This window comes from Caretta caretta, chromosome 3 (genome assembly GCF_965140235.1).
Source record: "Caretta caretta isolate rCarCar2 chromosome 3, rCarCar1.hap1, whole genome shotgun sequence".
NCBI lineage: Eukaryota > Metazoa > Chordata > Testudines > Cheloniidae > Caretta > Caretta caretta.
The window spans coordinates 120933453-120949418 of NC_134208.1; the positions used below are offsets into that span (position 1 = coordinate 120933453).

Below are 15966 nucleotides of genomic sequence, written 5' to 3' on the forward strand. Positions count from 1 at the left end.
CTGAATATAGCAGTTGAATTTGCTGCTTTTTAGCATCAGTGGAAGTGCAAAACTCGTGTAACTTTCCTACTATGGTGTGGGCAGGGTGGTCTGACTGGAAAACTTGTATGAGCAGAGGGTTCCCTCCTTAACATTGTTCATAGCTATATCTGCCTAGAAATCACACACTCAGGGTAAAGCAAGGGACTGTGTGTGAGGTATATGGGGTGCAAGGCAGCTCTCCCTGGCTTGGCTAAACAGCACTCCCGCACAGCTCCCATCCCCCTCCTCCTGGGTTGGTGTGATAAGAGCTCCTCCTCCTGTTGCAGTCAAGGTTAACCACTGATCATACACACAATCAAGAAATCAAAAACAGAGTTCAGGCAAATCAGCTGGGAGCTCTAGGTGCTATCAGAATATAAATAATAATCGTGGCTGATATACAGCACATCTTTTGTTTAATAAACAATAAGGTCCTACTTGAATTGCAGGATGATTGTCAGATCATTGCAGCTGAGTTGCGGACAAGACATGGAAAATCGCGGAAAAGTAATAATGGACCTTTATTAATTGCAGTAATTTGGAAAAGCTGGCGAAGACCTATTTGTTTTAGAAAAATTGCTGGAACAGTATAAATGCTCAAGTATTACGTTATGCCTGCAATTTTTTTTGATAACCAGACATTTTGCTGCAACTATATTACAGTCATTAATGCATGGGGCTTATAGCGGGAGCCCTGCCATGCTTGGAGCTGACAGCCCAAGCCCCAGCCGCTATCAGCTCAGCTAAATGGGATTCTACTGTACTAATGGGGGAAAAAGTTTGTATTGCAAAACCTCAAAATGTATGCAAAACTTCAGACTGTGCAAAGTAAGCTAATTAATATCAAAATTCCAGAGCAAGCCTAGTATTGTGGGATCTGCAATATCGCAAATTAAGTAGGGCCTTAATAAACAATATGTTTACATGTTGGCTTTAAAAAAAGAAAGAAAAGACGGAAGCATATTTTGTCCCTGGCCAGCCAAATTTGGGATCTAGATAAACAAGGAACTTTAAAAATATTTCCTTACCCATTTAAAGCCTGGCACTAGAGCTTGGACTGCACATTGTTGTTGTTTTTTCACATTAAAAAAGTGACATTTAATCCTTGCATAGATGTGTTGAGTTTTAATTTATAATATGGAAGCAAAAGATGTGTCACAAGAATAAGAAAGCCTTAATACTATATGAAAAATTATTTTCAAAGGCTTTCCTTTTTGCTGTTTCTATTGTGTTCATGTCATCATAATAACAATGCAGTTAGTTCTTGTGGAGAGTTTTTAGTGCCTTTAGTATTAATTAAATGTAATCCAACAAAATGAAGATGACACTGAAGACAAAACTATGGAAAATTTTGAATGCTTTACTTTTCAAACAAATTCATCATCATCCCATATTGTAGAAAAAACGTAACAAAAAGGGCCTGATCCAAAACTCATTGAAGTCCATGGAAAGACTCCCATTGATTTTGTTGGCCTTTGGCTCAAGCACTATTTAGAATATATTAGGGCTTACTAAAAAAAACCCCAAAAAACTATTAGCTATGAGTACACAATGAGGATACAAGGGCCCAGATCCTAAATACCTTTGAGGATTTGGGCCCAGAAAGCCCAATGGAGAATATTAAAGGTAACACAAGCTTGGAGCCTCTGGAGGTATTTTGTACACTGTAATGTAAGCCCAGTGTTTGAATTTAGGCTCAAGCCTAGCCCACCTTCCATCTACACACAAGTCTCACTAACTCAGGGCTTGGACCCAGCATTCTAGGACCCTAGGGGGGTGGAGGGTCTGAGCCTGTGTCAAGCCAGGACTTAGGGCTTACATTGCAATGTATACCCTGAGAATTTGGGCTGTTAGTGAAGCTTATGCAGTGTGGTGGGGTGTATTATAGGCCTTGCTCTGGCTCTTTGCTCAGGGTTGAGTTTCACCTTTAATTTGTTTTCATGCATTTTAGCTGATTCAAAAGTCATTTGAATGGTCTGGGCAACCTTTCTTCCTTTCTTTATCTCTCCTCCAAATACAGTAAGTGCCAAATATGAAATTGGAGATATTTGAGCAGCTGTGGAGTCAGCACCTTTTGGTCAGGTGCTAAATTTAAATGAAGGAAACATATCTTAAACATGATCTTGTGAAATGAGAACATCTGCTCCATGTTCTAAAAAAGTTGGATTATAAAATGCTGTCACAAAAATGACTTCTTTTTGAGCTAGCTACCATCAGACATATGAAGTCATTGCCCTACTTTCATTTGTAATTATAGAAGTGAGTTTATGATTCTAAATGTCAGAGGCTCTTTGGTATTTTGATCATGGCAGCTCACATCAGGCTGAGATTTGGTCAGAAACATACTAAATTGGATAGTCTGGGTATACTAGAGGTATAAATATTAGAGTATACATGGGCCTAATTATTCTAATTGTATGAATGTCTAGGTATCTAAATGAACTCTTGGACAGTGTATCAAATTCAAAGAAAGCAGAGATATTTTGTTAGAGGATCGCTTCCACCCAATCATCTTCACTTCCATTTATACTATAATCAGAAGAAGGAGAGAGAGAAATTGTCAAGTTTCGCTAAGGTTCCATTTGAAAATAGATAAGAGCCAAGGCATTTCAAGTTAAATATTGCCACTATGCCCTTAGCTCATGTCAGCAGGCCAGTTAATAAGTGTTATCTGTAAAATCATATCCTCTTCTCAAATCCTTATAAGAGCCATGCACAACAAGGTGATCTTAAAATGCAGGGGCATCTTAACTCAGGTTTTTATGGGATTAGATAAGAACTATGATGTCGTTAGAGCAGTTGGTTTATCTCCTGTACCTAAGTTCCCCTTGCAGTTTGTCTATCTTGTCTATGAAAAGCCCAGTCAGTACTATCTAGGCCGGGGTGGCCAGCCTGAGCCTGAGAAGGAGCCAGAATTTACCAATGTACATTGCCAAAGAGCCACAGTAATACGTCACCAGCCCCCATCAGTTTCCCCCCCCCCAGGCTCCCAGTGCCTCCCACCCACCAGCAGCCCTGCTGATCAGTGCCTCCCTCTCCCTCCCCCACCTCCCGATCAGTGTTTCGTGGCATGCAGGAGGCTCGGGGGGAGAAGAAGCAAGGGCATGGCAAACTCAGGGGAGGGGATGGGAAGAGGTGGAGTGGGGGCAGGGCCTGTGGCAGAGCCAGGGGTTGATCAGTGAGCACCTCCCAGCACGTTGGAAAGTTGGCGCCTGAAGCTCCAGCCCTGGAGTCGGTGACCTATACAAGGAATCGCATATTAACTTCTGAAGAGTCGCATGTGGCTCCAGAGCCACAGGTTGGCCACCTCTGTTCTAGGCGTTAAGGACCTGATTTCCAGAGGTGTGGAGCACCCATAACTCCAGAGGTGGGGGGAGTATTTGCAGCTCCACTGATTTAAATGAAGATCTAGAGAAGGTTGCTAGAGAAGGTATTTTGTTGACTTCCTTCATAATACTGTTGAGAATCAATGGTGTGTTCTACTGCATTAGCAGTTCTCAACCTGGGGTCTGGGACCCCCTGAGGGGCTTCGAGCAGGTTTCAGGTGGTCCGCCAAAATAAACCAGAGAGGGGCCGGCGTTAGACTTGCTGGGGCCCAGGGCAGAAAGCCCAAGCCCCAGCCCCAGCCCCTCCACCTGGGGCTGAATCTGAAGCCCGCGCAGCTTCGCTTCACAGGGCCCTCTGTGGTATGTGGCCTTGGGCAATTGCCTTGCTTGCTATCCTTTCATGCTGGCCCTGGCTTTTAATCTACTGGATATGCAGAAGAACAGTTGTGATACAGGTGGGCCGTGGAATTTTTATAGCGTATTGGGGGAGGTAGGGAAGCTCAAAGAAAATCGTTGAGAACCCCTGCCCTACCTGGTTGCTGCATTTCACCCCAATATGAATGAAGTGATTGCTCTGTATATGTTTAATTTATACAGTAAGACATGTTATACATATAATGCCATTTTGACACATCTGGTCCTTCTTTGCTGGAGCAGCTCAGGAAGGGGGCAGCAGAGCCGTTTCGACTGCAACTCCAGCCCAAGTGGAGGATGGTTCATAGCAGCCTAGAGCAATGTGCTGCTTACTGTTCTTCCAAACAAAAGCCATCTGTGTGCCTGACAGCATTGGATGAGCTATCCAGCTCAGGGCTGGACACCCTCTCCAGAGAAGCCACTTGGAGCTGTGGTGTGAGGCTATTACTCTAGCAGGATGTTTGGAGGGATTCTGTTCTGCTGTTTGAGAGCAAATAAGAGGTTCACCACACCCATTTCTCCCCACAACCTTTACTCAAGAGCCCTGTATAGCGCACCAAGAGACAATTTCTGTTGGGTTATTTTAGTAGCTACAAGATTGATCCTTCAAGAATGGAAAGCTATGCTGATTGATACCAGCTAAGGATCTGGCCCTTACAGTCCATAAACTGGTACAGGAGTTCGTTTTAGCTAGTAAATTTAAGTCCCAATGTTGCAAACTTAGCTCCTGATCCTGGCTCTGTCCAGAACCTCTGATTTCAGTGGGGCTGATGGGTGCAAGGATCCTCCTGTGCAGAATCAGCCACAGAATGGGGCCCTTCAAGAGTATCATCCCATTTTAGTCAACAGCCAAATGAATTTCAGGAAACATAGTCATGTTCTTTGGGAAATGAAGAGTATTTATTTGGATTGATGAGTGCTGTCTAACAATTCAGCATCTAACATTCACTCATCCTAGACTCTGAGTGTCCATTCAACAACTAAATTTACACTCTGATAATTGTCGATTTAATATTTTTGTCTGCAGGTTTCATGTATTATGCTCTTATATGGTGGTGAGTATGTATGTATACCTAGCTGGATTATTCTGACATCTTGGAAATTAAACTAAATCAGAAAAAAAATGTGAAAGATGAGAGCAGAAGGTAAATGTTTTTTTAAGGCTAATTTCTGTTTAAGGCACTAAGATGGGGTGGGCAAACTACGGCCCGGGGGCCGCATCCAGCCCTTCAGATGTTTTAATCCTGCCCTTGAACTCCTGCCAGGGAGCAGGGTCCAGGGTTTGCCTTGCTCCAGCACTCTAGTTGGAGAGCGGGGTCAGAGCTTGCCCTGCTCTGCACATGCTGTTGCACCGCGTGGCTCCTGGGAGTAGCGGCATGTCCCCCCTCTGGCTCCTACATGTAGCGGCAGTCAGAGGACTCCGTACGCTGCCCCCGCCTGAAACGCCGCCTCTGCAGCTCCCATGGGCTGGGAACTACGGCTGATGGGAGCCGCAGAGGTGGCGGCTGTGGACAGGGCAGCACACAGAGCTGCCTGGACGCGTTTCCGCATAGGAGCCGGGGGGGGGGACAGCTGCTACCGGGAGCTGCTTGAGGTATGCACCACCTGGAGCCTGCACCCCTGACCCCATCCCATGTCCCTGCCCCAGCCCTGTTCCACTTTCCACCCTCTGAAACCCTCGGTCCCAGCCCGGAACACCCTCAACCCCTCATCCCCAGCCTCACCCCAGAGCCCATACCCCCAGCCGGAGTCCTCATCCCCTGCTACACCCCAACCCCCAATTTCGTGAGCATTCATGGCCCGCCATACAATTTCCATATCCAGATGTGGCCCTTGGGCCAAAAAGTTTGCCCACCCCTGCACTAAGATGACGTGGTTCATTTCAGGTACATATTGAGGCCTCTAAAGTGGCTTCATTTATTAACTTAACTTCATGCTAATTATAAATGAGAGACCAGTCATGGCAGACTTCAGCTTGGTTAAATTCTGTAGGAAGAATCCAAACGTCTCTAATGGGAGAAAGAAGAACCCATACAAAGCCTCTATTCCCTCTGCAATCGGTAGCAGAGAAGAAACATTCAAGTTAAATTATGTTCCTAATTCTCATGAATTAGGGAGACTGGAATGTTTTTAAAGGGGTTGTTGATGCTGGGAGCTAGATTCAATCCTGGTGAAAGTGGACCTGCCTCCACTGAAGTCAATAGAATTGGGAATTTGACCCAGGGAATCTGGTAGCATTTGAGGTGAGGGACAGGGGAAAGTGGCTTGAGAAAGACAGATTGTGTGTACAGGGACTTCAAGGTTTGTTTACTCTTTCTGCAGTGGAACTCTGGATTACCACATGTTTTTGTTAGTTTCAAAAGTATCTGATGTCTTCCATAAAGGCCTGACAGTTGGGAGAATTCTGAATTGCTTGACAGCCATAATAAAATGAGTCCTGTAATAAAATGAGTCCAGCTGTTCTTGAGAGTTGCATGATATTATGCCGAAAATTACTATTTTGTAGATCTTATTCAGAATTTAAATATGACATTGTTTATTTTGCAGTATTAGTTAATTGAGTCTCTAGTAAAACACTTGTTAACACTGTATACAGTCATGGTAATGCTGCATTTGTTTGGAATCTCTTTAGGTTGTATTGGTGAGATGGAATGAACCATTCCAGAAACTGGCAACCTGTGATGCAGATGGAGGAATTTTTGTTTGGATTCAATATGAAGGCAGATGGTCTGTGGAGCTTGTGAATGATCGTGGGGCACAGGTTGGTGTGAACATTTTCTCTTTAGTCAAGAACAGTCAAATCATAAGAGGTTCAAAATGAAAACGATGAAAATGCAAAGTGCAATCTTCCTTTTTTAAAAACATTTCTTTATTAAAATAACTAAACAGGGAGTGTCATAGAGATTCCTGCTACACTGAGCTCCTTGTGTTTTACAAACAGGATGATATTTGCTATGAGGCAGAAAGCCAGGACAAGATTCACACTCTACTTAAGATTTCAAAACAAGGCTTAAGTGAGACTTAAGTGGGACTTCAGTGGCCCACTGGTGAATTTCACTCAGAAGGAGCATGATAAAGGAATAGTCCTTTTTTATCCCATTGTATCTAGTTAACAATCTCAAGAAGTTTTTTTTAACTCTTGTTACTGGTTCTCAGTGTATTGAGTTTTTCACTGGTGGGACAGTGTGAAATTGCTAAACCCTCAATTAATCACCATCAGAAACTCTTCTGATTTCCATTTCCATGTGATAAAAATGCGTTCTTCTAAGCAAGTTTTATGACACCATATATTGATTCCATGTTAAACTTCTCCATAATAAATCATATATAAAATGGGTATAGTAATACTTATAATAACTGGGAGATTATTGCATGATTAATGTCTAATCTCTTATCTATGTATATGTTAAGGTGAGCGACTTTACATGGAGCCATGATGGGACACAAGCTCTCATCTCCTATAGGGATGGATTTGTGCTGGTTGGTTCAGTCAGTGGACAGAGACATTGGTCTTCAGAGATTAACTTGGAGAGTCAGATCACCTGTGGCATATGGACTCCTGATGATCAGCAGGTAATGGCATTTACAGTAAGGAAATTAATACCTATATTCATGTTTTATGAAATAACACATCTAAAATCAACATAAACAGGAGAATGAGTACATTGTAAGAACAGGTTTCAGAGTAGCAGCCGTGTTAATCTGTATTCGCAAAAAGAAAAGGAGTACTTGTGGCACCTTAGAAACTAACAAATTTATTTGAGCATAAGCTTTCATGAGCTACAGCTCACTTCATCAGATACATTCAGTGGAAAATACAGTGGGGAGATTTATATACATAGAGAACATAAAACAGTGGGCGTTACCATACACACGGTAACGAGAGTGATCACTTAAGGTGAGCTATTACCAGCAGGAGAGTGGCGGGGGGCAGAAGGGGGGAACCTTTTGTAGTGATACTCAAGGTGGGCCATTTCCAGCAGTTGACAAGAACGTCTGAGGAACGGTGGGGGGATAAACATGGGGAAATAGTTTTACTTTGTGTAATGACCCATCCACTTCCAGTCTCTATTCAAGCCTAAGTTAATTGTATCCAGTTTGCAAATTAATTCCAATTCAGCAGTCTCTCATTGGAGTCTGGAGTCTGTTTCTGAAGTTTTTTTGTTGAAGTATTGCCACTTTTAGGTCTGTAATTGAGTAACCAAAGAGATTGAAGTGTTCTCCAACTGGTTTTTGAATGTTATAATTCTTGACGTCTGATTTGTGTCCATTTATTCTTTTACGTAGAGACTGTCCAGTTTGACCAATGTACATGGCAGAGGGGCATTGCTGGCACATGGTGGCATATATCACATTGGTAGATGTGCAGGTGAATGAGCCTCTGATAGTGTGGCTGATGTGATTAGGCCCTATGATGGTGTCCCCTGAATAAATAGGTGGACACAGTTGGCAACGGGCTTTGTTGCAAGGAGAGGTTCCTAGGTTAGTAGTTCTGTTGTGTGGTTGTTGGTGAGTATTTGCTTCAGGGTAGGGGGCTGTCTGTAAGCAAGGACAGGCCTGTCTCTCAAGATCTGTGAGAGTGATGGGTCGTCCTTCAGGATAGGTTGTAGATCCTTGATGATGCATTGGAGAGGTTTTAGTTGAGGGCTGAAGGTGATGGCTAGTGGCGTTCTGTTGTTTTCTTTATTGGGCCTGTCCTGTAGTAGGTGACTTCTGGGTACTCTTCTGGCTCTGTCAATCTGATTCTTCACTTCAGCAGGTGGATATTGTAGTTGTAAGAATGCTTAATAGAGATCTTGTAGGTGTTTGTCTCTGAGGGGTTGGAGCAAATGCGGTTGTATCGTAGAGCTTGGCTGTAGACAATGGATTGTGTGGTGTGGTCTGGATGAAAGCTGGAGGCATGTAGGTAGGAATAGTGGTCAGTAGGTTTCCGGTATAAGGTGGTGTTTATGTGACCATCGCTTATTAGCGCCGTAGTGTCCAGGAAGTGGATCTCTTGTGTGGACTGTTCCAGGTTGATGGTGGGATGGAAATTGTTGAAATCATGGTGGAATTGCTCAAGGGCTTCTTTTCCATGGGTCCAGATGATGAAGATGTCATCAATGTAGCACAAGTAGAGTAGGGGCATTAGGGGACGAGAGCTGAGGAAGCGTTGTTCTAAGTCAGACATAAAAATGTTGGCATACTGTGGGACCATGCGGGTACCCATAGCAGTGCCGCTGATTTGAAGGTATACATTGTCCCCAAATGTGAAATTGTTATGGATGAGGACAAAGTCACAAAGTTCAGCCACCAGGTTTGCCGTGACATTATCGGGGATACTGTTCCTGACAGCTTGTAGTCCATCTTTGTGTGGAATGTTTGTGTAGAAGGCTTCTACATCCATAGTGGCCAGGATGGTGTTTTCAGGAAGATCACCGAAGGATTGTAGTTTCCTCAGGAAGTCAGTGGTGTCTCGAAGTTAGCTGGGAGTGCTGGTAGCATAGGGCCTGAGGAGGGAGTCTACATAGCCAGACAGTCCTGCTGTCAGGGTGCCAATGCCTGAGATGATGTGGCGTCCAGGATTTCCAGGTTTATGGATCTTGGGTAGCAGATAGAATACCCCTGGTAGGAGTTCCAGGGGTATGTCTGTGCGGATTTGTTCTTGTGCTTTTTCAGGGAGTTTCTTGAGCAAATGGTGTAGTTTCTTTTGGTAACCCTCAGAACTGAGACTAACCAGAGCCCATCTAAATATTATGAAAATTTACGTGAAGAGGTAATTCTCATGCACTAGACAAAAGCATTGGACAATGTGAATTCTAAATTACTGTGTCATCCAGGGCCATTTTTCACTCCTGGTATACTGAAACATTTGGGGCCTCATTTCAAATTATGCATGCAAAAAGGGACCGTGCTGTTATGCACCTAATGCATTTGTGCAATTATCTCAGTGATTCAAGTGAACTGGGGTAAGGCTTGTGCAAACAGGCAGTTACTTATACTGTCATTTGAACTTGCAGTTGCCCAGTTTGCACAAGCAATAAAAGTGACTGTGTCTGTGAATTGTGCATTAGTTGTGCATTTCCATTTGCATCTTTGAACGAGTAAATGGACCTACCAAATTTTGAAAATAAAGCTGAGAGAAACGAGGACCTGAAGCAATCAATCTCCTTAAAAAATAAAATAAAAAGATTTCTTGAACCATGGAATACATCTTGCTGAGCTTTGAAAAAGTCAGATGTAAAATTCTCCATTATTGCTTTCCTAATTCAACATAATATGTTGGTCATGGTGTCAATTATAGTGGGCACTGCGGTAGCCCTTTGGTTTTCATTTGCAGTATATCCAATGGCTCATTCACTATTCAGCTCATGTCCTTACTTGAACAGTCTCTTCTTCCACAATGTTCATCCTCTTTATAATTAATATGTCTGTCATATGGCACTGAGAGAGAGGATGGGGACAGATTACCTTGTGGAAATAGAAGTTGCATTTTATCAGGATTGGATCATTTTATTTATGTGCTTTATAATTCCTTAAAAATTGTCAGATCCAGGCTCCAGGTACCTGTGACGTATATTTGGAATATAAATCCATACAAAACACAACAGTCCATGCAAAGCCCATTAGGGAATTGTTAATGGGATATAATAATAATAATAAAAATCCAGGTGAGTCTCATCTTACGGGCATTTTACATGCGCTAATTTAGCTTTGCGCGGTTGGCAAAAACAAAACAAAACAAAAAGAAAAATAACAATTTAAATACTGTACCTGTAGTGCAGGCGATTCTGCCCGCCATTACACTCAATATAATTTTGACTATACGGGATTTTCGCTTTACGCGCTGACTGTGGAACGTAACACCAGCATAAGATGAGACTAGCCTGTACTTTGTATTTCCACAGAGCTTGCTTATAATCATAGGACTGGAATCCCAAAGTATTTTGCAAAGAGTAATGAATTAATTATCGCAACACCACCCTAGTGAGGCAGATAGTTTTATATTCCCTTTTTGAAGCTGAGGAAACTGAGGAACAGAGATTAAATGATTTGCTTGAGGTCAGTGGAAACAAACAAGCAGCAGATCTACCAGCTCCAAGTCCTATGCTTTATTCCCTGACTAAACTATCCTCTCCATGGGGTCTTTCACCTCTGTTTCACTGGTTAAACTCTGGTCACTCATTAATTGCCAGCTAATTGAAATTAGCTCTCACATTTGTATGTTCCAGGGCACAAATGTTGGTGGAGTGCCAAGACTAGCATGTACAAATGTGTTCGCTAATTCAGGTTAGTTAGAAATCAGTTAACTTGAGTTAAAAATCTTTACTGTAGGCAAATGCTTTGATAGTAACCAAAAATTGACACTATATGAGTGCTGTTGTGTAGTCTGACATTTTCCACTCAACCCTCATGTTTGCACATGACACTGTGCATATTTGTATGCATTATCCAGAGACAGTATGCAGATGAGGGTAGCTTTCAGTATACGCTTCAACATAATACTCTGTCCACGTAAAGGGACTGGGATTACATGAGGTCCAAGGGAAAGCGACTGTGACCAGGTGATTACTAAGGACATGAACAGACTATGCACTTATGTGATAAGGACTTAGAGGGAATGGACTGTATTGTTGTTACACACATAGACATGTATGTACAGGACTGGATTCTGATCTCACACCAGTTTTAATCTTATGTAACCTCACTGAGTTCAGTAGAGTTATGCCTGATTAATACTCATGTGAGTGAGATGAGAATCAACCCCACAGTATATTCTATTCTATGGTAGCTTCAGGACTGTCTCTGTTACCTAGAGCAGCATCACTTGGTGATACAGCAAATGGCAAGTAAATGTCAAATTTTGAATGTACATTTTCCCTATTTTCTTGATTTTTTTCACACCTGATACTTATGAAAATTGATAATGAAGGCATCCCTGGAAGATATTCCACAAAATGATACTGTGACCTTTAAAACAGTGCACTGTAAAGGTTAAATTTCCATGATGGTTTATCTTTTAATTTTTCTACTTGTCCTCAATGAAATTTTAGTGTCGTCCCTCCTTTGCCCCCACCCCACCTCTCCACTTCCTTTCTTTTCTATGCTAGAACTGCAAAATATTTTTTGAAGTTTGTAACAGAGAAAGGAGGAAACCTGAATATTTGTTTGACACCAAAGGAAATGTGTTAGTTCCATGCTGTAGCCAACATATATAAACTCAGCGGTTCCATTTAATTTGTTGGGAGAGGAAATCTTCCCCAATACTCTTACAGATGGGAAGGTTCTACGTTTTGAAATATTATGTTTGCCTGACTCCCCACCTAGTTTTCCTTTTAATCTCTTCTCCTTCCCTCTCATGCTCTCATACATGTCCGTCTCTCTTTCTCCAGTTTAGTCACACACTTCTCTCCCGCAATCAATTTGTCACCAACAGTCAATGATGACTTGTCCTATTCCCCTCCCACAGCAACCCACTTGTCCTATCCCCAACCCCTTACCAGTTTTTCCTCATTGGAAAGGATAGAGGAACTCTCTTCCCTCTCTGCCTGCAGCAGCCACTCAGAGCAGCTGAGTGCTACTGTCTTATCCATCTATTTTAGGGCTAGAAAATTAGATCAAACCACATATGTCACTCAGGGGATGTGAAAAATCCAGATCCTTGAGTGACTAAGGCTATATCTAGCACTTTTGTCAGTAAAACTTTTGTTGGTCAGGAGTGTGAAAAAAACATACACCCCGACCGACATAAGTTTCACGAACAGAAGTGCCAGTGTGGACAGCGCTTGGGAGATGCTTTCCTGCCGACACAGCTATCACCGCTCCGTCGGGGGTGGTTTAATTATGTAGATGGAAGCACTCTCTCCCATCGGCATAGAGGGGCTTCACGGGAGACCTTTTCGCGGTGCAACTGCAGCGGTATACAGCTATGCCACTGTAAGGTCTCTACTGTAGACATAGCCATAGTTAAGCCGACCGAAGTCCCCATGACAGTGGTAGGTTGACGGAGGAATTCTCCCATCGACCTAGCTACCACCTCTTGGGGAGGTGGATTGCCTATGATGATGCAGAACCCCTCCCTTTGGCATAGGTCATGTCTACAGCTCTGCTGTAGCGCTTCAGGTGTAGACAAGCCCATAGGCTTTGATACAGCCAACAGTTGCTGTAGTATTGTTTTAGGAGCAGCAGTGATCTGTATGCTCTGTATAACCTGTATGTTCAAAAGGTCTGTTACACTCCCTCCCCCCCCGCCCCTTTGTCTCCTCTCCCTCTTTGAATACCTGTGAAGTGGCTTTCCCCCTTCCCCTCCCTCCTGGAATGCTTGTGGGATGAATGGGCTGCTTGAACAGCTGGAAGATCAAGAAGAGTTCCCAGGTAGACAAGGTATCTGGGACTCTGATTAGGCAGCGCTCACACACCCAATGAATGGACACTGTCTGAGGTGGAGTGTGACCAGCTAGATGTGGCCAAGTCATCTCTAGTTGCAGGCCACGAGAAGCAGCCCTTAAAAGGGGAAGGGGCCATGTGCTCAGGAGTGCACTCACAAGCTTGTACCTCCCGTGAAGGCCCTTTGCCCAGACTGCCTGGCCAGTGGTTTGTCGCATGCCTCGGGAAAACTTACCTTCACTTACTTTGAAGAATCCTAACCTCTCCAGTGCTGTGCCTGTCCTGGGAGTGTGAGTATGTGAGTGTGACCCCCCCACACTTCTTTTGAGCTTAGCTATCAATGTAATAAACGTGCTGCTTTCTGCCAAACTCTGGTTGGTCATTAGTCCTCCCTAAGCTTGCTAGCTGGCCCAATTTTGGGTAACAAGTATCTGAGTGCCTTCTGCATAAAATCAATAGCAATAGCGAAGTCCCTAGTGAACTTCATGGAGTCTCTAACACTTCTTCCTTTTCGCGGTTGAAACACTGCCTGGGGTAAGGTTTTTGTTTGTTTGTTTTGTTATATTTTTATTAAGGTGGCAGAGGTTGGAAATAGAAGAGAATGTTCGTATTGTGTGTCACAGTACAATAGTTTTACCAAAAGTTTTGCAACATTTCCTAAACACAGTCCGACTGGATGTGTCTGATCTCCTTGGGAAGACTATTCTGTAGCCTATTCCCTCAGCCAAGAATGCTTTATTCCAGCTCTCAGGTATTCCGTCTGGGGCTTTGCTATATGCATCATCCCAAAAGAGCACAGCTGTTGCAGTGGGTCACAGATGGAAATTTGTTCTTTGATGTATCTGGGACTAGATCCATAAATTGCTTTCAAAATGATGACCAAAACCTTAAACTGGCATTGGAAGTTGACTGGGAACCAATGAAAGGACTTGAGCATGGGCCTGATGGGCTCACGGTGGCTTGACTTATGGAGAAAGTGGGCAGCTACATTCTGCAAGAGATGGAACCCATGCATTCTCTTCACATTTCAGCTTCAACTACAGTGAGTGACAGTAATCCAACCTGGAGATGACAAATGCTTGGATCACTGCAGCTGGGACCTCATCCGGGAGGAAACAATGAATTTTCTTAGCAAGCTGGAGGTGAAAGAGGGCATTTTTGGAAACTGCTGCTACCTGGTCATCCACATTTAACAAAGAGTCAAAGAGGACCCTGAGGTTTCACACCACTTTGATGAATGAAAGCTGTATGCCCTCACTGGAAGGTGGAGAGAGCGTCTTGGCCAGTTTCCAACCAGTATTATTTCAGTCGTGCTTGGGTTCAGCTTGAGCCAGCTGGTCTTCATCCAATAGCTAATTTCCTGTAGGATTTCTAACATTATAGTAATGGTGGTGATTGCATCAGTTGAGAATGAGGTATATAGCTGAGTGTCGAAAGCATGGGCTGTTAGTCCCCTACCATGTCTCTGTCTCTCCCGGTGGTCTCATGTTGCTATTGAAGAGAAGTATGGATAATATGGATCTCTGAGGGCCTTTGGAGAGGCGGAGCTGTTACTTGTGTCTATTGCTATGAGGTGGTTACTTTTTAGTGTCACAAGAGCCATCTCTGTGCTATGCCCAGGTCTGAACCCTTATTGTGAGGCATCCAGGAGGTTGACTGATGTCACATATTGTTGAAGCATGGTGGTTACTACTTTCTCAATTATTTTGCCCAGGAACAGGAGGTTGGAGATGGGATGATAGTTGGAAAGAGTTTCAGGTTCAGGCTTCCTAAAGATTGAGGAACTATTGCATTTTTCAAGGCGTTTGATAGATGTGCTTCTCTGAAGGAGGCACTGACTATTTCCATTAATAGTGGGCATAGTTGTTCATCACTGGCTTTTGCCAGCCATGAGTAACATAGATTGGTTTTATATGTTGCGGCCCTAATATTTTTCAGGGCATCTTAAACTTTGTGATGTGTGAGGAAGCCCAACTCAGTCAGGGGTGGTGGGGTCGATAATACAATCCGGTCAGGGGTATGTTAGCTCCATATGTATTCAGTTGATCCTATCAATGAAGTGTGCTGACAGTTCTTTGCAGTGTTTGATGCTTGCATCTGGTGTCTGGGTGATGCAATCTTGGTAGGTTACCTGTTACACTATGCGAAATAGCTCTGCTGGCCGAGATTCTTCTGTATTGACTGTGGAGGAGTAGAAGGCTCATTTTGCTTCCTTTTCTCCATTGGCTAAGTCCTGTAAGGGTTGTTTGTGCTGCTGGTGGAATGATTCAGAATGTGTTTTGCGAAACTGGCAGTCTAACTTTCATCTGCTGTAGTTCATCTGTGAACCATGGTGATCTTCCCAGTTGGTGGGGGGAGAAGATGGTTTGGGGCCAAGGCATTCATGGTAGTGAATATCAGGTGACTGTACTAACTCATTGGAACCTTGGTCTTGTAATTGAATGGCTTGTTCTCCTTGCTCAAGTTGAAAACCTTGTGAGTTCAGGAGATTTGTTTGCTCACTGCCCTGGTTAGAAGGAGCTTTGACCCCACATGGAATCATTCATCTGTAGGAACAGGACCATGCTTGTAACCTCTGAAATCAATGGGAGTTAGGTACCTGCCTACCTTTGAGGAGCTAGGTGATAGACTCCAACAGCCAGGGCACAGGAATCTAGAGGTGAGTTGCAAACCCCGATTTCTTGCATATGCTGCTTCAGGAATTAGTTACCAGTAAGAAATGTTCCTCTAATGTTCTAAAGAGAATGACATTTGACTGGTTGTCACTTCAAGTAGGACACTCATAGCACATAATTATATGGCATTTTTCATCTCCAAAGTGCTTCACAAACATAAATCA

The 15966-nt window shown here is 43.3% G+C and overlaps 1 protein-coding gene across 1 annotated transcript in view; it reads left to right on the forward strand.

Annotated features, from left to right (window-relative positions):
• TULP4 (TUB like protein 4) overlaps positions 1-15966 on the forward strand; it is a 297688-nt gene that overhangs the window by 190865 nt on the left and 90857 nt on the right. Inside the window, exons 3-4 of the mRNA XM_048844124.2 lie at positions 6394-6522; positions 7173-7334. Of these exons, the coding sequence (XP_048700081.1) occupies positions 6394-6522; positions 7173-7334 (291 nt within the window). The remainder of the gene's footprint in view (positions 1-6393; positions 6523-7172; positions 7335-15966) is intronic.